The sequence below is a fragment of the Mustela nivalis genome (genome assembly GCF_964662115.1).
Source record: "Mustela nivalis genome assembly, chromosome: 19".
In the NCBI taxonomy this organism is placed as follows: domain Eukaryota; kingdom Metazoa; phylum Chordata; class Mammalia; order Carnivora; family Mustelidae; genus Mustela; species Mustela nivalis.
The window spans coordinates 5354564-5378376 of record NC_139038.1 but is presented as its reverse complement, the minus strand read 5'-3'; the positions used below and the strand labels follow the sequence as shown (position 1 = coordinate 5378376).

General features: G+C 45.1%; 1 protein-coding gene and 2 long non-coding RNA genes across 5 annotated transcripts in view; 2 read left to right on the top strand and 1 right to left on the bottom strand.

Moving 5' to 3' along the window:
• Positions 1-65: 65 nt before the first annotated feature.
• On the top strand, positions 66-1998 carry LOC309854046. Its single transcript, XR_014306081.1, has 2 exons — positions 66-465; positions 1743-1998. It is a non-coding gene; the product is annotated as an uncharacterized lncRNA (long non-coding RNA).
• Positions 1999-2278: 280 nt separating this feature from the next.
• The window catches only part of RSPH10B (radial spoke head 10 homolog B), a 51649-nt gene continuing 30114 nt past the window's right edge, over positions 2279-23813 (bottom strand). For all 3 annotated transcript variants that reach the window (XM_082712664.1, XM_082712665.1, XM_082712666.1), the window contains exons 13-20: positions 23306-23385; positions 23052-23200; positions 20646-20753; positions 17488-17628; positions 15443-15565; positions 14420-14513; positions 3398-3596; positions 2279-2550 (exon numbers count right to left, since the gene is read on the bottom strand). In XM_082712664.1, coding sequence (XP_082568790.1) covers positions 2376-2550; positions 3398-3596; positions 14420-14513; positions 15443-15565; positions 17488-17628; positions 20646-20753; positions 23052-23200; positions 23306-23385 — 1069 coding nt within the window. In that variant the 3' untranslated portion in view covers positions 2279-2375. The remainder of the gene's footprint in view (positions 2551-3397; positions 3597-14419; positions 14514-15442; positions 15566-17487; positions 17629-20645; positions 20754-23051; positions 23201-23305; positions 23386-23813) is intronic.
• On the top strand, positions 3590-10228 carry LOC309854044. The gene is made up of 3 exons (XR_014306079.1): positions 3590-3801; positions 3961-4171; positions 7634-10228. It is a non-coding gene; the product is annotated as an uncharacterized lncRNA (long non-coding RNA).

Genomic DNA, 23813 nt, shown 5'->3' with positions numbered 1-23813 from the left:
GCCCCGGGCTTGCCCTTGGGACTACTCTGGCGGCTACAGTTTCCCAGAGTTCGGGTCCCTTCCCGGTCAGTGGAGCTGCGGTGGCGAACCCGGAGCATTTGGCCAAAATAATGGCTAGACTTGGTTTTTCTCTTGAGTACTAAGGTGATTTCTAGACCACGTACACTATAGAGGACTGAACGGAAGTGCTCCAGTGTGGTCTAAACGTCCAGCGTTCTTGATTTGTCGTGTAGAAGCCCGGAGTGGCCACAACTGCTTGCGTCCTCACAGCGGAGATGTCGCCTGGCTGGAATTTTTGTTGCCACTCTCGTGTCTTCTGTAACTTTCTCTTTCCATTATGAAATCCTGAATCACTCTTAACCCACAAGTTACCTGAGACTGTGTTTCCGGCGATAGAAGGCGTTCTGTGTCGTGGCTTCGTTGCTGACTTACCAGTTGCAGCACAGTTAGATCATGGTCTCAGGTGTATCCTTTGAATTTGTTCTTTTCAACTGAAAATGCAGGCCGTATTTATTCGGTACTGCAGTCTTGTTTCTGTGTATTCAGACTTCTCAGTTTCCTTGCTTAAATTATCCTTACCATGTGTTTGTCTTTTTGACTGGTTTCCTCCTTGTAATTCTGCTGGCTTTTGCGAGGCCATCCTGTAAGGTGTTTATGAATAATGCATCTTTCGGGGGGTTGGTCCTTTTATTATTATTTCTGGTTTTATCCCTATTCAGTTGTTTGCTTTTAATCTTGTGCTTTTTAAATTTTTTATTTTTTTATTCTTATTTTTTTAAGTTTTTTTTTTTTAAAGATTTTATTTATTTGACAGAGATCACAAGTAGGCAGAGAGAAAGAGGAAGGGAAGCAGGCTCCCCACTGAGCAGAGATCCTGACACGGGGCTTGATCCGAGGACCCGGAGATCATGACCTGAGCCGAAGGCAGAGGCTTTAACCCACTGAGCCACCCAAGGCGCCCCTATTTTTTAAAGATTTTATTGATTTGACAGAGGGAGACCTCAAGTAGGCAGAGAGAGAGAGAGGAGGAAGCAGGCTCCCTGCTGAGCAGAGAGCCTGATGCAGGGCTCCATCCCAGGACCCTGAGATCATGACCTGAGCCAAAGGCAGAGCCTTTAACCCACTGAGCCACCCAGGCGCCCCTAAATTTTTTATTTTTTTTTTTAGAGAGAGAGACAGAGGAGGCAGGAGGTGGAGGGGAAGAGGGAGAGAGGGAGTGAGAATCTTAAGCAGGCTCCACACTCAGCAGTGGAGCTTGAGGCCAGGCTCAATCTCTTGACCCTTGAGATCACGACCTGAGCCAAAACCAAGAGTCCAATGCTTCACTGACTGAGCCATCCTGGCGCCTCTAAACTCTGTTTTTCTAATATCGCTTACTAGTCCAGTCCTCTCGATTAGATTCTCCTGGTACATCTTTTTTCAGATCTTTATTTTTATCCTTTCTATCTGGTTTTAAGAAGTTTCCCTTGTAAAGAAGAACAGTGAAGTGAGTTTCGATTTTGAACCCTGTCTAATTATCTGGGGGCGTGGGCAGAGGAAGAGCGGGGGTCAAACCTGCTCACAATGGTGGGCTATACCGGTGCGCTACCCACTAGCTTTGGTAATTTCGGTTTCCAGCCTTTTTCTTTGTGTTTTCCCTTTCCCCAGCTTCATGTTGGATGATCATTTCCTTCCTTCCCCTAGTTTGGAAGCCACAGATTGTATTTTCATGCTTTTGGTGGTTATCCTTAAATTTAACACAGATTAACACAACATTTTCTAACACAGACATCACCCTTCCCTTACTGCACACCTATCTATCCCTCAGCCTTTCCGCCTTGGCCCTGCAGTGTTTGCTGCGCTGGGGAACTCCTGGGAGCTGGGGAGGAGAGGCTACGACACAGCACGGGAGGACAGGTATGATTTGGACACGGGGTGGTGACAAGCAAAGATGGTGATCCAGGCTCTGGCAGGGGGCCCTGAAGAAATGTTTAAATAAATCTGTCTTCTGGTGAGTTTTATCAGATTCTAAACTTTATCACCTGTACTATACTTTGATATATATACTTTATATATAAACAATACTTTATATAGTATATACTATAGCACACATGGGTATTAAATGCATGTGCCATATATATATATATGCATGTGCCATATATATATATATATTTTGTTGTTGTTGTTGTTGTTTTAATCATTCAGCTCCGTTTTCAAAATGCAGGCGTTTCTGTGATTCCAGCACATAAGAAACATGAAATGCAGTGGCCCGGGCAGTGGTATTTCAAAGACACTATGACAAGAAGGAAGACACAATTTTATTGGTCAGGAAATGTGTTACTGTGCTTCCATTGTAAGCGCCTTTTACATCTGCATGTCCTTGGGGCTCGTAACCTCTACCTTTTCTTTTTCTTACTTGCGGCGGGCTTGCTGGATTGGGATACTGCCGTGTCCTCTTTGGGGGGGCTTGGTGTGAAACTCGAGGACGGGGCATCCACCGGTTCCTTGAGCACAGTGATGTCCACATCACATTCTGGTCTTTTGGCCTCTTCCTCTCTCAAGCTGTTCAGCCTAACACAAGAAGCAAACACAGGAAGGTACCTTTGATTTTTCCTTGCAATTTCAAAACCAGCTTTATGCTCTATTTCGTTTATGCCAAGTAGGCCATCCCTAGATTTCAACAGTTTCTGTAAGCAGAACTGTAAATTGTCCTCACTTTGCCTGATATACAAAGCGATGCCATGTCTGGACAGTCCAGAATAAAATTTTCATGTATCTAAAGTGATTTTTGAACCATTTTCCTCTGTAGCAACTTAGCAGCTAGTAAGTAGCCTTTTAAAATACTCATGGTCTTTGCCCCTACATATAGTTTAATGCTTCCTTCAACAGACCATCAGGCTCAATGTGTGTCTGCAAAGAGCAGGCTTTAGCACTCTGGCCAGATGTGACTGCACAGTTCTCGACCACGGTTCTAGAAAGGTAGGCGAGCAGCAGATAGTGGGCGCTCAGCATGGGCAAGGCACTGTTTTAGACACATCACAACATCCGCTCACTGAATCCTTGCAACAGCCTGATGTGGGGGATTATCTGCACGTACAGATGGGGAAACCAAGGCACTGAGTGGACCTTGCCCAGGGTCACCTACGTGCCAAGGGGCAGGGCTGGGATCCGAACCTAGTAGCCAGCTCTGTGGCCCCTCGGTGCTTCTCTGTGTGTGCCCCGGGGCCCAGGTGTTCCCACCGCCCGGGAGAACCAGTGGTCCCAGGCAGGATTCTTCCCGCAGTTCCAGGTTCTCGGTGCCACCAAAGGAGCCGCCTCCCTGAGGAAGTTGTACACTTTTCATGAAAGCCTTTGGTCCCCGGCCACAGAGATGGGAAGGAAAGCTGGAGGAGAGGAGCCGGAAGGTTCTGTAAGTTACCTGGCTTCCAGCTCGTCGTTTTCCAGTTTCCTCTGGTGGGCCATGGCCGCCTGGTGCTGCCTGTTCTCCCTTATTTTCTGCTTGAGGATTTCTTCGTGTTTATGTGCGGGGAACAAGATATTCACAAAAAAGATGTACAAACTTGTGATCCACACAGCAAGTTTTTCCTTTTGTTCGTCCTTGGAGTTTTCTTTTCTCTCTGGAAGAAAGTTTAAAAAGGAGCCTGAAGACAATCCCGGTTCGGCCCCTTCCTGCCTTGTCTGAGCATTTTCAGCCCCTGGAAGATGAGGGGAGGCTGAAGGTCACCACCAAGGGCTTCCCTGACCACCTGAAACAAGGCAGGTGTCCGCGGACCAGACCTGTGATTGCCAGCACGCTGAGTCTCCTGATGTGTTCTAAACGGTGTAGGTATTTTGGTTTTCTAAAATTAAAACTAGAGAAAATTTGCATCTTGCATGTTTCACTAGGAGAAAAAAAAAAAGAAAGCCTCTTGGCTTTTGCATGCATTGTCTTTAAAGACCGTTTTCATTAAGAAAATAATGAAAGAGCATTTTTTTTTTAAGATTTTATTATTTAGAGAGTGAAGGCGAGCCGAGAAGGAGAGGGTCGCAAGCCAAATCCGCACTGAGCGAGTGTAGAGCCAAGCGCAGAGCTCGGTGTGGGACTCGATCCTCCTCTCTGAGGTCGTGACCTGGAGTCAGACGTTCAGCGGACTGAGCCACCCCGGCGCCCCGTGAAAGAGGATGTTTAACTCCTAATTGCAGAAGGCGGCAGGTAAAACTACTGCTTTGGTGAGTTGCTTCCCATCTACACGAGGGCCAACAGATGTCCACATGGGAATGTGTTTAAGTAGCTGATTCTGGGCAGATAATGCTTTGAATAGTTCCGTAAGGTCAGTAAGCTCAGGGATCTCTCGAGACAGCGAGCGTTTATAGTGTGGGCCGCTCTGCTGCGCGTGGGTGGGGAGGGGTGAGGACACGGCACAGGGATGACGGAAAGGTTTGGTGCCGCGAACAGTCCGCCTTCCCATCTCGGGAGCCACCGGGCCGAGCACGGAGTGGAACGCTAATACGAAGAACCTTGAGGCCAATGCCAGACTTCACAAAGACTGAGGGAGACCTTCATCGGCACTTCCCACGTGAATTCGTAGGTTCTAGAATATCCTAGTCAGCCACGGCAGAGTAGACTTGGGAGAATGTTGTGCGTGGAGGTAAGTGATGAATAACGACTCAGGGGGATGACTGACCCTCTAACAGGCTCTGGGCACCATGTCACAGGGAGGCCCAGCCTCTGCTTCAGAAGTAGCAGAGTGCGGTAATTAAAAGCAGACAGGAGCCAAACAAGGTCCATTCCAGGCTCAGCTCTGCCACTGACTAGCTGTGTAACCTGCGACTGAATATCTGTGCCTTGGTTTCCCCATCAAAAAGGGAACCATGGAGGGTCCCCCTCACAGAGGTGGTATGAAACCTAGATGATTTAACAGTAAACAGTGATACACTAGCGGTTTTCCCACAAGCCATGCTTGCTGAAGCAAATAATTATAAAACAAAAGGTCATGCACCAAATGTATCAGATGAAGAATGACCTGTATCGAGGTTACATGAATAACTCAATGAGACAATCCATTAAAAAAAATTTTTTAGGGGTGCCTGGGTGGCTCAGTGGGTTAAAGCCTCTGCCTTCAGCTCAAGTCATGATCTCAGGGTCCTGGGATCGAGCCCTGCATCGCGCTCTCTACTCGTCAGGGAGCCTGCTTCCTCCTTTCTCTCTGCCTGCCTCTGCCTACTTGTGATCTCTCTGTTATATAAATAAAATCTTTTAAAAAAATTTTTGTTTTTTAAACACACAATTGTGTTGGAGAGGACATGGAAAGACCAGACCTTCTCATATATTACTCTTGGCAGATAGAATGGTCTGGCCAATTAGGAAAACAGCCTGGCTGTTTATATCACACAATTCCACTGCTAGATATCTATCCAAGAAAAGTGAAACTATGTCCACCATGCTTTGCATACCACTTTTCACTATTCCTGACCGTCCAAAGTGGGAAGAGCCCAGCTGTGCATCCCAACTGATGAAGAGATAAAATGTGGTTTATTCATACAATGGAACACGACTCAGCTACGCAAAGGAACAGAATACTAAGAGGTGTTATAGCATGAATGAATCCCAAAGTAATTACAAGTGAGAGAAGACATAAAATAAACAGGATTCCATTTATATGAAATGCCCAAGAAGAGGAAATGCAGGAAAAGAGGTCATTGGTGCCAGCTGGCCTGCAGCCCCGATGCGCCCCACCCACACAACAGTGGTGGGAGTGAGCGCTCACCGCCTGGGGGCCAGGGAGAGACCACAAACTCGAGGTTTAGCACCCACCCTGGGAAAGCAAAAGGGAGGCTGCCAGCACGCAGCCTGGTATATCACAGGATCAAGAGAGTAGAGACTTCAGGTGGAAAGACAGCAAAATGAGACTTGAAGGAACACAAACGATCTAAGAAACATGACACATCCGTGAGAGCACAATAAGCCCCCAGTAACCAGCCCAAAGGTATCATCGAAGTCTGTGACTGACCTGAGCATTCCTAATAGCCATTTAAAGGGCACCCAGAGCTACAAGCACACACGGAAGACAATCCTTTGAAATCAGGAAAACAACTTACGAACAAAAGGAGTTTATAACAAGGAGATGGAAATCACAAAAAAACAAATTGTGGAGCCGAGGAATATAGTGCGTGAGATGAAAATGCAGGAGAGCATCAACCACAGAATAGATCAAGCAGAAGAAAGTTTGTTTTTGTGGATTAAAAGACAGGAAGTTTTGAATTAGTATTGTTTAGGTTTCATTAACTTAGCATGGTTTAGGCTCTGGGGATTCAGCAGTGATCTTCCTGCCCAGGTGGTTTTTATGCCAGCACTGCCCCACCCCCAACCCTGCCACCATGTGGACAGGGCTGAGTAATGACCTAGGGCTTGGGGAAATGGAGGCAGCAGACAGAATGCTAGAGGGATTTTACCAGGAAAGGGGATAATATTAGAAGAAATATAAGGCACTCAAAAAGGGTTTTGTTGTTTTTAACTGAGCACCTTTAAAAACCATCTTACCCCCAATGCAAAAGTAAAATGGATTAAAGACCTAACCAGAAAATTCTTAGAAGAAAACACAGGTAGTAATTTCTCTGACATCAGCCCTAACCGTATTTTTCTAGATGTGTGTCTCAAGGTGAACAAAAGCAAAAATTAACTATTGGGACTACATTAGGATAAAAAGCCTTTACACAGTGAAGGAAACCATCACAACAAAAAGGCAACGTACAGAATGGGAAAAGATATTTGGGAATGATATGTCTGATAAAGGATTAATATCCAAAATATATAAAGAACTTAACACCAAAAACAATCCTATTAATAAATGGACAAGAGGACCTGAACACACAGTTTCCCAAAGACATACAGATGGCCAACAGACACGTGAAAAGATGCTCACTTATCATCAGAAATGCAAATCAAAACCACAGTGAGATACCGCCTACACCTTCAGAATGGCTCAAATCAAAAACACAAGAAATAACAAGGGTTGGGGACGACGTGGAGGAAAAGGATCTCTTGCGCACTGTTGTGGGAATGCAAACTGGTGCGGCCACTGTAGGAAATGGTAGGGAGGTTCCTCCAAAAGTTAAAATTACCATATGATTCAGTTGTTCCACTACTGGGTTATTTATCCAAGGAAAATGAAAACACTAATTTGAAAAGATAAATGCCCCATTGCAGCATTATTTACAAGAGCCAGATCTGGAAGCAACCCAAGTATCTCCCCATAGATGAACGGATGAAGGTGTGTCACACACGCATGTATATACACCTACAGGCAGACAAAGGAACGGTACTCGGCCACCAAAAATGATGAGATCTTGCCATTCGCAGCAACATGGATGGACCTAAAGTGTATAATGTTACGTGAAGTCAGAGAGACAAATACCATATGATTTCACGCGTACGTGGAATTTAAGAAAACTAATGAATAAACCAAGAAAAAGAGAGACAGATGCTTAAATACAGAGGACTGGTGGTTGCCAGAGATGTGAATGGGGGGGATGGGTGAAATTTTAAAAGGGGTTCAACACACTTAGCACACTTATCCCAATGAGCATAGACTAATGTATAAAATTGTTGAATCCTGTTATATACCTAAAACTAATATAACTCTATGTTAATTGTACTTTGATTTTTTTTTTTAAGTGAATCAAACTCCTGAGCAATACAAGTCTGTTGTGTAAAGATACAGTCAACAATATCAGGCTCGAGAGACGGACATGCGGGGCCCACGCTGGAGGAACAGCTGTCCAAACAGACCAATTCAGCTTGGTAAGATCCTGCTTTTGAAAGTCGACTCCGGGACAAGTGGCATCACCAAGATGGTGACACAGGTTATGGCCTGATTTCACTTCCCCTTCAAAAGAAGAACCAACAACTCTTCATGGACAGGACACCACTGAGAAAATCCTAGAATACAGGGGTGAGGCTGAAGCACCCCCTTCACCGCAGAGAACGAAACAGCACTGGAAGGGTAAGAGGAACAGCTACATGCTGCCCACGTCCTCCCCTGCTCCCCTGGGTGGGCACAGCTCCAAACTGAGGCCTGCCCTGAGCCAGTGGTCCCTCCAGTGGAAAAAGAGTCCAAAAGACACATCCAGCTCCCCCAATATTGTGGGTCTCTTCTTGGGGGTTCCCCACTCCAGTCTTTCCCCAGGGGAGTTGCTAGGGAATCTGGGAGCTGTAGCGCTGGGAGTTTGAGAGTGGCAGAAGGGGGACTTGCAACAATCCACACCATGATGGTGGCAGACTGAGTTCCTACCTGCAGCACCCAAGGGGCAGCCCCCAAACAGTGTCTTTGCTCACCTACGGAACCAAGTTCATGGTGAAATCTGACCAGGGAACTCCACAGGGTACAGAAGAGCTGTGCCATTGCAGGAGCCTGGTCAGCTCCCCTGCCCGGGAAGAGGAGCCGAGTCGTAGCCTGGCTTACAGCATCCTAGCAGAAAGGCAAGATCACCTGCAAGCTGCTTAATACATCAACACTCAAGCAGAAAGTTTGGCAGCCAGTTCCGTGTAGGGGGGTTTCCACTCCTTTGCCCAAGCAGAGGAGCTGACTCATCACCCAACCCAGCGCTAAGTAAATCTCCCAACCCTGCTCAGGCAGGAAGCCTGCCCAGAACATTTGCAAAGCTGCACAGCCCTGCGGCATTTCAGCAGAGTCTGGTAGGCAGAGCTGACAGCCTGCAGAGCAAAGCCAGTGGCCCTGTTCAGCCAGGGAAAGTGGGAGCAAGGGTTGTTGGAGTCAAGACCTCAAACAAAGAGCATCAGCAGCCTTGGAGCAGTTTTCCCTCTCCACTCAGCCAAGGGAAACGGATTCATAACGCTACTTCCTCCCCACCATCCCACCTCGCTGCTGGATACGGCCTTTAGCCCACCCCACAGCCCTGCACTTGAGCAGAGAGCACAGCCTAGGACTTTCCTTGTCTGCAGAGCAAAACCAGCAACCTGTCGGGCCAGGGAATTCATTTCACACACTTGCCTGATTCAGGTACCCAAACAACAAGCCATGGAAGCCATGGGCCCTGTCCTGCTGCCCTGCTAGAGTAGGAAGCTAATTCATAGCCTCATCTACAGCTAAGTGTACTACCCAACCTGACCAGAACACCTAGGCAACCATGAAGCCTATCCTGTAGCCTAGTAGCTCTACGAACAACTAACAAAAGACCAGTAGTAAGTCCTTAGCTATCATTAATTCCTTTAAGTGTAAATGAAGATTGACTTCTCCAGTCAAAGGCATAGAATAGTTGAATGGATAAAAAGGTAAGATCCAACAATAAGCTGCCTACAAGGACTCACTTAACCTTAAAGACACATGTAGACTGAGCGTGAAAGGGTGGAAAAGATATTTCAAGCAAATGGTAATAAGACACACAGACTATTTTTCTTAAAGATTTTATTTGAGAGAACAAGTGGGAAGGGCAGAGTAAGAGGGAGAAGCAAGCAGATTTTCACTAAGCAAGGAGCCTGATGCAGTGGGACCCAGTCCCAGGACCCTGAGATCATGACCTGAGCCGACACTTAACTGACTGACACTTAACTCACTGAACCACCCAGGCATCCCAGATAACACATACTTTAAAAATAGAAAAAAGAGACAAGGTCATTATATAATGATAAAGCAATCCATCCATCAAGAAGATACATTTATATTTATGCTGCTAACTTCAGGGTGCCTAAGTAAAGCAAAAACTAACAGCAAAAAAGAGAAATAAACAATATAATAATAGTTGGAAACTTCAATATCCCACTCCCAACAATGGATAGGTCATCCAGACAGATAATAAGGAAACAGATTTGATCAATGCTATATACCAAATGGACCTAACAGACATACACAGAACATTCTGACAGCAGAATATACATTCTTCTCAAGCACAAGTGGAACATTTTCTAGCATAGACCATACGTTAGACCACAAAGCAAGTCTTAGCAAATTCGAGACTGAAGTCCTCTTAAGTATCTTCTCTGACCGCCATGGTATAAAACTGGAAATCAATAACCAGAGGAAAACTGAAAAATTCACAAACATGGGGAAATTAACACTTTCCTGAACAACGAATGGATCAAAGAAGAAATTAAAGGGGAAGTGTAAAAGTATCAGGAAATAAACTGAGGGTTACAGAAGGGAGAGGGAATGAGGGGACATGGTAACTGGGTGATGGGTATTAAAGAGGACATGTATTGTGGTAAGCACTGGGTGCTATATGCAACTAATGAATCACTGAAATACATCAAAAACTAATGATGTGGGGCGCCTGGGTGGTTCAGTGGGTCAAGCCTCTGCCTTCGGCTCAGGTCATGATCTCAGGGTCCTGGGATCGAGTCCCGCATCAGGCTCTCTGCTCAGCAGGGAGCCTGCTTCCCCCTCTCTCTCTGCCTGCCTCTCTGCCTACTTGTGATCTCTCTCTGTTAAATAAATAAAATCTTTAAAGAAAAAAAAAAACTAATGATGTATTGTATGTTGGGGAATTGAACATAATAAAAAAATCTTGAGACAAATGAAAATAGAACACAATATACCAGAATTTATAGGATGCAGCTAACATGGTTCTAAGAAAGAAGTTCATAGCAATAAACAACTACATTAAGAAACAAGAAAGAGGGGCACCTGGGTGGTTCAGTGGGTTAAAGCCTCTGCTATTGGCTCTGGTCATGATCCTAGGGTCCTGGGATCGAGCCCCACATCAGGCTGTCTGCTCAGCAGGGAGCCTGCCTCCTCCTCCTCTCTCTCTCTCTGCTTATTTGTGATCTCTATCAGTCGAATAAATAAAATGTTAAAAAAAAAAAAAAGAAATAAGAAAGAATTCAAATAAACTAACCTGACTCTGCCGTGGGGAACTAGAAAAAGAAACTAGATCCAAAAGTTGCAGAAGGATGGAAATAATAAAGATGAGAGCAGAAATTCACAAAATAGAGAACAGGAAAATAGAAAATATTAACAAAACTCAGAATCGATTCTCTGAAAAAAAAAAAAATCGACACCTTTAGCTAGACTAACCAAGGAAAAACCAGAGAGGACCCAAATCAACAACTCTATAAATCAAAACAAACATGAGTAATACCACGGAAATATAAAGATTATAAGAGGCTACTAGGAACAATTATACACCAACAAACTGAATAAACTAGAAGAAATGGAGAAATTCTTAGGAATATACAATGTAACAAGACTGAATCAAGAAGAAATAGAAAATCTGAACAGACCAATTATTAGTAAGGTTGAATTAGTAGCCAAAAATCTCCCAGCAAAGAAAAGCCCAAGACCAGAGTTTCACTGTTGAACTTTAGCAAACATTTGGAAAAAAATTAATGCAAATCCTTCTCTCTTCCCAAAAACTGAAGAGGAGGTAACACTCCCAAACTCATTTTATGAGGTCAGAATTACACTTCTCCCAAAGTCAGAAAAGGACACTACCAGAAAAGAAAACTACAGGCCAGCATCCCTTTTTTTTAAGATTTTATTTATTCATTTGACAGACAGAGATCACAAGTAGGCAGAGAGGCAGGCAGAGAGAGAGGAGGAAACAGGCCCCTGCTGAGCAGAGAGCCTAATGCGGGACTCGATCCCAGGACCCTGAGATCATGACCTGAGCCGAAGGCAGCGGCTTAACCCACTGAGCAACCCAGGCGCCCCCAGTATCCCTTTTGAATATAGGAGCAACAATATTTGATAAAGTACTAGCACACTAAATTCAGCATATTAAAGGGATCATTCACCATGGTCAACTGGGATTTATTTATCCCTGGGAGGCAAAGATGGTTCAACATATGCAAATCAATCAGTGTGATAAATCACATTAATAGAATCAAAGAAAAAATTATATGATCATCTCTGTAAACTCAGAAAAGACATTTGACAAAATTCAATATTCATTCATGATTTAAAAAATCTTAACAAATTAGGTATAGAAGGAATATACCTCAATATGGTAAAGGCTATATATAGGGTACCTGAGTGGCCAGGTTGGCTGGTGGCTGACTTAAGCTCAGGTCATGATCTCAGGGTCCTGGGATCAAGCCTCGCACTCCAAGTGGGCTCCCCACTTGGCAGGGAGTCTGCTTATCACTCTTCCTCTCCCCTCTGCCCCTCCCCCTGCTTGTGCTCTCTCAAATAAATAAATAAAATATTTTCTATTTTAAAGCTATATATTTTAAGTCCTCAGCTAACATCACACTCAATAGTTAAAGACTGAAATATGTTGCTCTAAGATCAGGAACAAGAGAAGGATCCACTCTCACTTTTATTCAGCATAGTACTGGAACATCCTAGCCAGAGCAATTAGGCAAGAAAAAGAAATTTAAAATATCATAACTGGAAAGAAAGAGGTAGAATTGTCTCTATTTACAGATGACATGATTTTATATGTAGGAAATCCTGAATACTACACCAAAAAACTCATTGGTCTAATCAATGAATCCAGGAAAGTTGCAGGATATAAAATTAGCATACAAAAATCAGTATGGTCTCTATACACTAACAATGAATTATCAGGAAAAGAAAGAAAATGATCCCATTTACAATACCATCAAAACAATAAAATACTTAGGAATAAATTTAGCCAAGAGTTAAAAGATCTCTACTCCAAGATGCAATGGAAGGAAATTGAAGACAACAAAAATAAATGGAAAGGTAACCCATATTCATGGATTGGAAAATTTAATATTGTTAAGATGTCAATACTACCAAGAACCATTTACGGATTTGATGCAATCCCTCTAAGATTCCAATGGCATTTTTAACAGGTAGAAAAAACAGCTCTAAATTTTATATGGAACCAGAGAAGACCGCAAATAGCCAAAGCAATCCTGAGAAAGAACTGAGCAGGAGGCATCTTACTTCCTGACTTGAAGCTATGCTACACAGTATAAAAAGAGTAACAGTATGGTACTGGCATAAAAACAGACACTGAGACAATGGAACAGAATCAAGAGCCCAGAAATAAACCCATGTGTATAGTAAGTACTTGACAAGGAAGTCAGTACCGGTGTTGGGAAAATTGCACATTCACATATAAAAAAAATGAAACTAAAGCCCTGCCTTATACCATTCACATTAATTATCTCAAAATTGTTTAAATTTTAAATGTAAGATTAGAAACCATTAAATTGCTAGAAGAGAACAGGAAAAAAAAAAAAGCTCCTTGACATGGGTCTTGGCATGGATTTTTTGGATATGATGCCTAAAGAACAAGCAACACGATCAGATATAGGTGAACAGGATGACACTAGACTAAGCAAAAGAAATGAAAAAAATGAAAAGATAACCAGAACAGGAAGAAGTATTTTGCAAATCCTATATCCGATAAGGGCTTCAAATCCAAAATATAAAGGACTCCTACAACTCAATAGAAAAAAAATAAAAGTAGGCAAACCATCTGAATAGACATCTTTTTTCCAAAGAAGATAAACAAGTGGCCAATGGGTACATGAAAAAGAAGTCCTCAGCATCACTTATCATCAGGGAAATGAAATGAAACCACAATGAGAGATGAACTCACACCTGTCAGAACGGTGAGCACTGAAGACAAGAGGTAGCAAATGCTGGCAAGGATGTGGAGAAAGGGGAGCCCTTGTGCCCTGGTGGAGGGAATGTAAATTGGTGCATTCCTGGTGGAGGGAATGTAAATTGGTGCATTCCCTCTGGAAAACAGTATGGAGGTTCCTCAGAAAATTCAAATAGAAGAATCCTATAACCCAGCAGTTCTACTCCTGAGAACATACCGAAGGAAAGAAAAACACTGTGGAAGAGATGTGTGCCCCCCACCCCGGCCCACATTTCATTGCAACATCATCCACAGCCAAGACATGGAAACAACATAGGTGTCCAACGGATAGATGGATAAAGAAGGTATGGGATATATATACTATGGAGCTTTACTCATCTATTAAAAAGGAGGAAACCCTGACATTTGTGACAACATGGATGGGTCTTGAGGGCATTTCGCCAAGTGAAATAAACTAGCCAGAGAAAGACAAACACTGTATGATCTTACTTATATGTAGAATTTAAAAAACCAAAATGCTCACAGAGCAGATTGTGCCATATGATATAGACGAAAATTTTTAAGAGTAGATCTTAAGAGTTCTCATCACAAGGAAAAAAATTTTTTTGGTTATCTATATTAGATAATGGATGTTAGCAAGGCATACTGTGGTGATCATTTCACGATATACGTATATAAGATCATTATGCTATACACCTGAGACTTGGGCTTTAAGTCACTCACATCTCAATAAAACCAGAAAAATCCAAAAACAACCTCAGCAAGATCATGTCTTGAAAGTGTCCTTCATCAAGCAGGTCCCAGAATTGGAAGGAGCACTGCCAGCCTAATTATATTATTAAATATAGTTGTACAATTTTATAAACCTCTGTCATGTATAAGCAACAATATGCAAGCATTAGAGTTCAGTCTTTAAGATACTCACCATTTTGAGACAAAAAATAGATTAGCCCTTTTCCTGGAGATTTAAAGTTCATTTTGGAAATTCTTTCATCACTTAGAGACTTCTTGATCTTGGGCTTTTACAGAAAAAGAAATCATAAAACAAAATGTGACTTCTGCATCATTGTGGACTAAAACCAGTTTACTACCTTATAAATAATTAGAAAATTATTCATGAGACCATTCTCTTTAAGAAACTATCTTTGAGGGGCGCCTGGATGGCTCAGTGGGTTAAAGCCTCTACTCAGGTCATGATCTCAGGGTCCTGGGATCAAGCCCCACATCGGGTTCTCTGCTCAGTAGAGAGCCTGCTTTCCCCTTTCTCTCTACCTGCCTCTCTACCTACTTGTGATCTCTGTCTGTCAAATAAATAAAATTAAAAAAAAAAACTATCTTTGACTATTTTTAACCTGCTTAAATTTTGCTATTTGTACAATTAAGGAAATGAGTAACAGTTATTGTACCCACTAAAATGCTCCTCCCCAGAAACCAAAGATTTGAAAGTCTTCCTGGGGTCGGTTGGGAAAAAGTCTACATATAGTTAACTGTGCATATGTTCCGATATTAATGGCATTTTTAACCAGATATATGCTGTTCACACCCACATTTTTTTTGCCTCCAGCTAGATCTTGCCCTTGAACCCCAGGCTTGTGTCTCCATCTATACCACACCTGGATGTCTGATCAGGCACTCTAAGCCTAATGTGTCCACAAGGAGCTCCCTAATTTTGCCCCCAAACTCCCATCCCCCCACCCCAGGCTTCCCTTCACAGTAAGTGACAACTGTATCTCACAATCATTCAAGCCAAAAGACCTAGAATCATCTTGGCTGTGTGTTTCCCTCTCAAGCTCCACAGCCTTCAACAAACCCTCACATCATTCCAGGAGCTCCCTTTCTGATTTTTTTTTTTTTTAAGATTTTGTGTATTTACTTGAGAGAAAAAGAGAGGAGGGGAGGGTCAGAGAGAGAAGCAGACTCCCCGCTAAGCAGGGAGCCCGATACGAACCTCGGATCTCATTTTGCTGAGATCAACCATGAGTCCTAGCCTGCTTGAAGAGGACTTGGTGCTACCGTCCTGCAGGTCCGATTCCTGGCTTGTCCCTACACTTGAACTCCTGTTCTGGATGTTCTGAGCAACGACAAACACAGAAGAGGATTTGGGTTACTGTGGAAACACACATGATTTCTGTTTTTTTAAGAATTTATTTACTGGGGCACCTGGGTAGGTCAGTGGGTTAAGTGTCCAACTCAGTTGTTTAAGTGTCTCTCTCTCTCAAATAGATAAACAAACCTTTAAAAATAAATAAAATTTTAGGGCGCCTGGGTGGCTCAGTGGGTTAAAGCCTCTGCCTTCGGCTCAGGTCATGATCCCAGGGTCCTGGGATCAAGCCCCACATCGGGCTCTCTGCTCCTCAGGGAGCCTGCTTCCTCCTCTCTCTCTGCCTGTCTCTCTGCCTACTTGTGATCTCTGTCTGTCAGATAAATAAACAAAATTTTAAAGATATTTATTTGAAAGTGCAAGAGCACAAGCAGGACAGGGGCAGAGAGAGAGGGAGAGAGGGAGAGAAGCAGACCGCCTGCTAAGCAGGGAGCCCAACACAGGGGCTTGATCCCGGAACCCTGAGATCATGTCCCAAGCCCAAGTCAGACACTTAACCAACTGAGCCACTCAGGCTCCCCCACACACAATTTTAATAAAATAAAATTTATAATTAAGCTACACATAAATCATACTGTGTGATGACTTTCGACATGTCTACACCTTTGAAACAATCACCTGAATCAAGACAGCAAACATGTCCATCGCCCCCAAGCTTCCTGTGCCCTTTGGGAACCCTCCCTCATCCTTAGGCAACCACCGGCCTGCTTTCTGTCACTACCAATTATTTTGTGCTTTCTAGAATTTCCTATAATTATACCTTTTTCTTGTCGGACTTCCGTCACCAGCAGAATTCTTTTGATTCATCCCTGCTGTACCCTTGTGAATTAACCCTTGTGGAGTTATTTCCCTGCCAAGTCATCCTCCATTGTATGGTTAGGATGATTTGCCCTGTTGGACATTTGGAACGACATATGAAAAGCCAGAAGTGAACATGACCGGTTGGTTTCCGGGGATGACCCCTAGGCCGGGGCTCACACTCGGTTATGAAGGTCCATGTACTGCCATCCATGAAGTCATGGATGGATTCCTGGGGGGACACGGATTCCCCTCAGAGCAAAGCCCCGAACCGTGGCCCATGATAAGGCTCCCAGACGACCTGAAGAGGCCATCAGTCATACCCTCCACCCGGACAAGGCAGATCTGGTTGGTGGGGCAGACTGTGAGGCCAAGTGGAACATGAAGCTCTGAGCCTGAGACACATCAAGGGGTTTGTGGGAAGAGTCACTCTGTACACAGCAGTGACCTTGTATGGGCAGGTCCCAGCTGCAAGGTTCCATCGGCCCCCAAGACTTTCCCTGTGGCTGCAAATGCGATGTGGCTCCAAAATAACTCCAAGCCGACTTAACCTGAAGCCCCCACCCAAAACTAGCTTGTATCAATTTGCTCCAGCAGCCGATCCTTCAGTAGGGTGGCCGGCACTGCCCCCGCTCCACCGCGGTCCTGTGGCGGAGCCTCGTGTCCAGCAGCCCCTCGTGTCCTCTGAGCCGGACCCATCCTAAGAGAACCAGCGAGCGCCTCATGTACAATCAGGAGCTGTTTCTTAGCATCTCCCTTCTGGAATGGGCTCTCTGGTCTTGTAAACACTAGATCAGGTAATGAAACATTTCCACAATAAATTATCTCATGTTCTAAGCCTCCTGGTCCACCCAACACGTTGGCGGGACTCTGACCGTCATTAGGATACCTCTGCTACTGTGGCTCGGAGTCGACGCCCTTGGTCATGACCAAGGACCTAACTTAAGGAAAAGACAATACACCTTTTCACACTGTGAAAAAAAGTCTGAAATTATTTCCCAAAGGGTTCATAAAAGCCCAAGATAATTTTCATCTAGTTGAACCATTCCAGAATGAAACTTTTTCTTGCTCTGTAAATTCTAAGCTAACTTTACCTGATTTGTCGTGTGAGGACTTCCATGTTTGTTTCCAGACAGGTCATCATTTGGCAAATTTAAATAGGTTTTAGTCATCTGTTCAGTGACAGAGATGAGGGCGAAGCTTAAAAGAGCTTCAAAGAATTCTAGGAAAACCAGCTGAAACGTAAGAAAACATAAAGGGTCTTATTTATTCTGACACACCATTAGGTGGACCAGCACTTCAACTGGCTCTTGGTTTCTGTCTCCAGAGAAGACCCCCACCTCATTTAGCGCTCAAGCGTCCTGAGCACACACCAATTTGCAACAAAAACTACAACATTTAAAAGATTATGGGTGTTCTGTTATTAGGTTTATAAGTCATTTTGCTAGTTTGATGGAAACACTGTATATTAATTAATTGAGGACATTTTTCAAGAGTGTTTTTTTTCCTTTTTTAAGATTTTTAAAATTTTATTATTTGACAGACAGAGATCACAGGTAGGCAGAGAGGCAGGCAGAGAGAGAGGAGAGGAAGCAGGCTCCCTGCTGAGCAGAGAGCCCAATGTGGGGCTCGATCCTAGGACCCTGAGATCATGACCTGAGCCAAAGGCAGAAGCTTAACCCACTGAGCCACCCAGGTGCCCCAGGTTTTTTTTTTTTTTTCCTTGAACAACTTAAGAGAAGTGAACTCACCTGTGAACTCAAGTGACAAGTGCAGGAGTTACCCACGTGGCAGCCCAGCCCCTCCCTGCTGTGTGCACACCTGACACACGGACCTGCATGGGGGACCAGCTTGTTTGGACTTTGATCCGCCACCTGTCATGTCTTTTGGTCCCGAATCCAGAGCGCTTTGAGTCTGCGCTGGAAGAGGCTCGATGATTTGACCAGAGACGCCAGACTAGCCTCCACCTACTGCCCAGGGATCCGCTTAGCATCCCCCACAGTCCAAGGGTCCCCTAGGCTAACGGTTTGCTGAGACCTGCCCAAAGATGGGTCAAGCTGGTAAATGAGACATTTGCTTAGCTCAAAGGCAGGACAATTTTAGTTTCTTGTGCCCAAATCCGACTCTTCCTGGGACCCCAGCTAACACTCACTCACTACCTGCCAAGCGCCCAGATGTCCTACCCCTGTGGCAGGCCCCTCCTCCAAAGGCTTGTGGAACCACAGTGAGCATCAGTTTCTCCACCAGTAAGATGCAGTCAGCACCGTATATACTTGGTCATGACATGAGATCCTAATGTCAAGTGCCCGTCATCCCACGTGTCAAATCATTAGTGGCTGAGATTTTTTTTTTAAGATTTTACTTATTTGATGAGAAAGAGATCACAAGTAGGCAGAGAGGCAGGCAGAGAGAGAGTGCGGGAGAAGTAGGCTCCCCGCCGAGCAGAGAGCCCGAAGCGGGGCTCGATCCCAGGACCCTGAGATCATGACCTGAGCTGAAAGCAGAGGCCAACCCACTAAGCCACCCCGGCGCTGGGATTTTTAGCTGTTATCTTAAGTAAAATTCAGCATAGGTCAGTGGATCCCTGCCCCTAACCAGGTACCTACAGTCACCTGAGGGGACCCCAAACATGCGCTTGAAAGCATGACCAACAACAAGAAGCATTTTGTTTGCTTATTAGCTGTTCCGCTTAAGCCTTTCCCATTCTTCCCCTCCCCGCAGAGAGCAAACTTTGAAGACACATGACCCCACCTGCCACCGCGATGGTTCTGTCCGCGTCAGGCAGTTAAAAACTGCGCCTTATGTTTGCAACACTAGCCTCCTGGGTGTGCCCTGCCTTGTGATTTTGCCTGTCAACTTGAGAATATTAGCCGAAAATTTCTGTTCAAGATGAAGTTATTCTTACAGCTGGGATAAGAGCAGAAGGGAGCTCACAAGCGTCGCGAGGCGGGAGCAGCACAGAGGCAGGTGAGAAGCTCCCCGAGTGTGAACGCTGGAATGACTAAGCCCTCGGGAGATGCCGGCAAGGGCTCATGGATTTCACACATACGAAGGCCATGACTTTGAGGGGGGACCTAAGGGAAGACTATTATGGGCTGAATTGTGTCTCCCGAAAAAGAGTTGGGGTCCTAACCCCCAGTACCTCAGAATGTGACCGTATTGGATGATTACGTCCTTACGGATCAGTTAAAATGAGATCATGGGGGGGGGGGCCCTAATCCAACGTGTCTGAGGGGGCAGGGACAGCATTTCAGGCACCAAGGCAGGGCCCCCTGGGTGGGTGTCACCACGGGGGTCACTGGGGACCTGAACGCAAACAGCGTTAGCCGTTTAGCCATCTTTAGGACCTGTCCAGAAGAAGCAAGGGCACGGGGACAAAGAGTGGACTCGTGGCCGCAGGGCCCGGGGGAGGGGACATCGGGAGGAAGAGCACATCCTGAAAACAGGGATCGACTAGTCGCCCCACTTCCACGTACAGAAGAAAAGACCGAGCCTGGGGTGGCCCACTTGCCCAGGGCCCCTCGGCAAAGAGTGCGGGAAAGCAAAGACACTTAGACTCATTCACTGGAGGGGATCAGTGAGCGTCTCTGACAGGTGCAGGACGGGTCGGCCCGGGAGACATCCGCATGTATTAACTTGCTCCATGATCCAAGAACTAGCATCGTACACTTGACCCTTGAACGAGGCGGGTGTGAACTGCGGGGGGCCCATGATGTATAGGTTTTAATCCACACATGGATTAAAGCGTGTTTTCCTTATGATGTTCTTAATGTTTTCTTTTCTTTAGGTCACTTTACTGTAAGAAAACAGCATGAAATACAAAATGTGTGTTAATTGCCTATTCGTGTTATTGGCAGGGCTTTCGGTCCACACCAGGCTATGAGTAGTGAAGTACTGGGGGGTCAAAGTTATACCTGAACTTCTGACTGGGGGGGGGGGGTGTCGGCGTCCCTAACCCTTGCGTCGTTCAAGGGTCAACTGTTGTTTTATATTCTTTTGACTTCACTCATTATTTCCTGACGTCTGAAATATTCTTTTTTATATTAACTCTAGTTTTCTCATGTGATCAAGGAGATAGAGCCGTATAGACACACACGGGTACACGCACGTGTGTATACACACACACGCACACAGGCGTACACATAGTTACGTACTCGGGTTAGAAGGCTTTTCGGTCACGTCTTGGTTCTCAGTATCCAAAGCAAAACAGCCTAAATTGCATCTGCATTATTTGTGACGTCGCTTTACAAACCTCGGGTTCAAAGTTGCTGTCAACGCCGTCATGTATGAAAGGATTATCCTCTGCGATGACCTCCACAAACTTGGTTGCTGTTAATTCTTTATTTATCATTTTAAAATCCTGCAAAGAAATAACCAATTAAACCAAAATGGCTTAAAATTACAAATCTTTATATTTTTAAAAAGGTTATTTTAATTTATTTGAGAGAGAGAGAGCGCACAAGCAGGGGGAGCAGGAGAGGGAGAAGCAGGCTCCCCACTGAGCGGGGAGCCCAACTCGGGACTCGATCCCAGGACCCTGAGATCATGACCTGAGCCGAAGGCAGACGCTTAACTGACTGAGTCACCCAGGTACTGCTAAACAGCTACATAGTTTTAATGTTTAATTTATACCCATGTAACACTATACATAGATGTTCTAGAAATGGGTGTCTTTGAAACTGATCCTTTTGAAAAACATTCTAGATTAACAATACTATTTACCCCTCTAGACCTTCCCCGGTCCCTCTAAAAAGAAAAGTGCCTTTAGAGGCATAAACACAGGACAGAGGGGTTGGGAGAGTGGGTGATCCAGATGGGAGAGATCTCCCAGCTGCACGGGTGGGGAAACACTGAACTGGGGACTCAGGAAATCAGGATGCTGTCGACACTCAAGAAGGAGGCCCCCAAAAGTAACACTCCAGGGAGGGCTGAACACAGGAACACTCGCTGAGAAGACCCTGCCCGCATCAGAGCTGCAAACAGAAGCTTTGCGCTCAGAGATAATGAACCAGAGAGCATCTGGCCCAGGACACGCAGTCTCCCCTACGTTAGTGCTGCTGAAAACAAGGGCTGGCCAGGGGCCGGCTCCAAGCTGACCCGCCCTCCGAAGCACCATGCAAACCAGGCTTTATGTGTTCTAACCTAAGGATCATGCCGACTCCACGTGAACCCGCTGGCCCATCTCAACATCCCTAACCGGGAACATTCCTGAGGTGACGCAATGGAATTACACAGAACCACCTGTGTCTTTGTCAGGGGAAGAAACCCAGAATCCCAACAAGCCTCTAACTGCACCGCGTTAGTGGAGACCCGGGGGAGAGAAGAACATGGTAATGAACTCTGGGAAGATGCCGCCAGCTGGGACCGGAAGTCTGAGCCATCTAGGGGGACGGATGACCTCATCACTTCAATCAGAGGCCGTGAAGAAAAGGGGGAAGTGAGCAAATAAACAGCTGTACAAAACTCACACACTGCTAACAAGCTCTTTTCCTGTAGTAGACACTCGGTGACAGTCTGTTTTCTGTACACATACGACACTGTTAAGGCTTTTTAAAAGCACTCTATTCCCTATTAGTATTCCAACTCTTCTCATTTTCTTATTTATATACCCACGGGTGTAAGTCAAAACAAAAACCACCAATAGTTAGTACAAGAATATTGGGTGAAGGGACACTTGGGTGGCTCAGTTGTTAAGCATCTGCCTTCGGCTCAGGTCATGATCCCAGGGTCTTGGGATCGAGCCCCACATCAGGCTCCCTGCTCAGCGGGAAGCCTGCTTCTCCCTCTCCCACTCCTGCTGCTTGTGTTCCCTCTCTTGTGCTCTCTGTCAAATAAAATCTTTTTTTTTAAAAGATTTTATTTATTTATTTGACAGAGAGAGATTACAAGTAGGCAAAGAGAGAGAGGAGGAAGCAGGCTCCCTGCTGAGCAGAGAGCCCGATGCGGGACTCGATCCCAGGACCCTGAGATCATGACCTGAGCCGAAGGCAGCGGCCTAACCCACTAAGCCACCCAGGCGCCCAAATAAAATCTTTTTTAAAAAAGAATATTGTATGAACTAGATGTCCTGCTTTATAAACTAATAACTTCTTTAAATTACTTTTTGATCAACGATCATTTTTTTAGAGGACATTCCCTTACCTCCCCACCCCGTCTTCTCTTCCATGGCAAGGTCTGCATCCGCAAAGGCACCGGGGCTGCCCATGCCCCTCCCTCACTGGGCAGCACACGGAGCCAGTGCTCCCTCTGCCTCAGGTCTGTCGAAGATCCTTGGAATGACTCGCTTCTGCCCAAAGAGGCTCAACAAACATTCAGTGGCTATGAAAATCTATCAAGGATATTCACCTCATCATTTGGGTACCAGAGCCGGAATATCTCTTTAATGAAAACCAAAACGCCAGGGCGTCTCTGGGTGGCTCGGTCAGTTAAGCGTCTGACTCTTGATTTCAGCTCAGATCATGATCTCAGGGTCACGAGATCGAGCCTTGAGTCAGGCTCCATCCTGGGCAAGGAAATCAGCTGAGATTCGTTCTCTCCCTCTCCCTCTGCTTCTCCCCTCCCAACGCATGAGCACATGCTCTCCCTCAAAAAGGAAAAAAAAAAAAAAAAAGCCAAAATTCTTATTACTATAAAACCAGTCTCGGTCATAAGTGGTTACTTTCAACATCCAGAGGAAGTGTCGCATCTTCATGGAGGGCTCGTGGGGAGGAGCTGCGTGTGGTCTGCAGTGAACTGTGTAGATTTCCCAGCACTTGTCGATGTAGGTCATGGAATAGAGCGTCCGCTGCTGCCCGCTGAATAAGCTGCCTAAAGACACGAGGGAAAGATAAACAACCAAAAACTGATTACACAGCTACATGTTGGAGGGTAAAAAATTGAAAATAAATATAACGCTGTTGGTTTTATATTTACCTTTTACACGGCAGGCATTCGGGTGAATGTTCTCAGTCATCAGTTTGGTAAAACACAGAAAGAGCGATGGGCTTCTGTTTCTGTCGAGACAGAGCTAGTCACCCCTCTGTCCGGGAGGTAGAACCTAACTGTCCTCTCCCTGAGTGTGGAGTGGACTTAGCAGTTTGCTTCGAACGAGAGCACAGAAAGGGAGAAAGAGTGTGTTTACGGTCGAGAATTCTGGCTGCCACCACTTTAACCGAGCGATCAGGGTTGGGATCACCGGCAATAAGACAGTCCGATGTCACGTACCCCTGATCGGATATGATGCCAAGGGCAGTTTGCCTCCATGGTATTCTTCCCCCAAACCCAAGCCTCAGCGCAATGATGAAAACACATCAGCAAATCAAAGTCAAGGGACATTTCACAAAATAAGTGACCAACGGTCTTCCAAAGTGTCAAGGTCATGAAAGACAAAATCCAAGAAACTATCACAGATTGTAGGGACTCAGGAGGTAGGACAACAAAA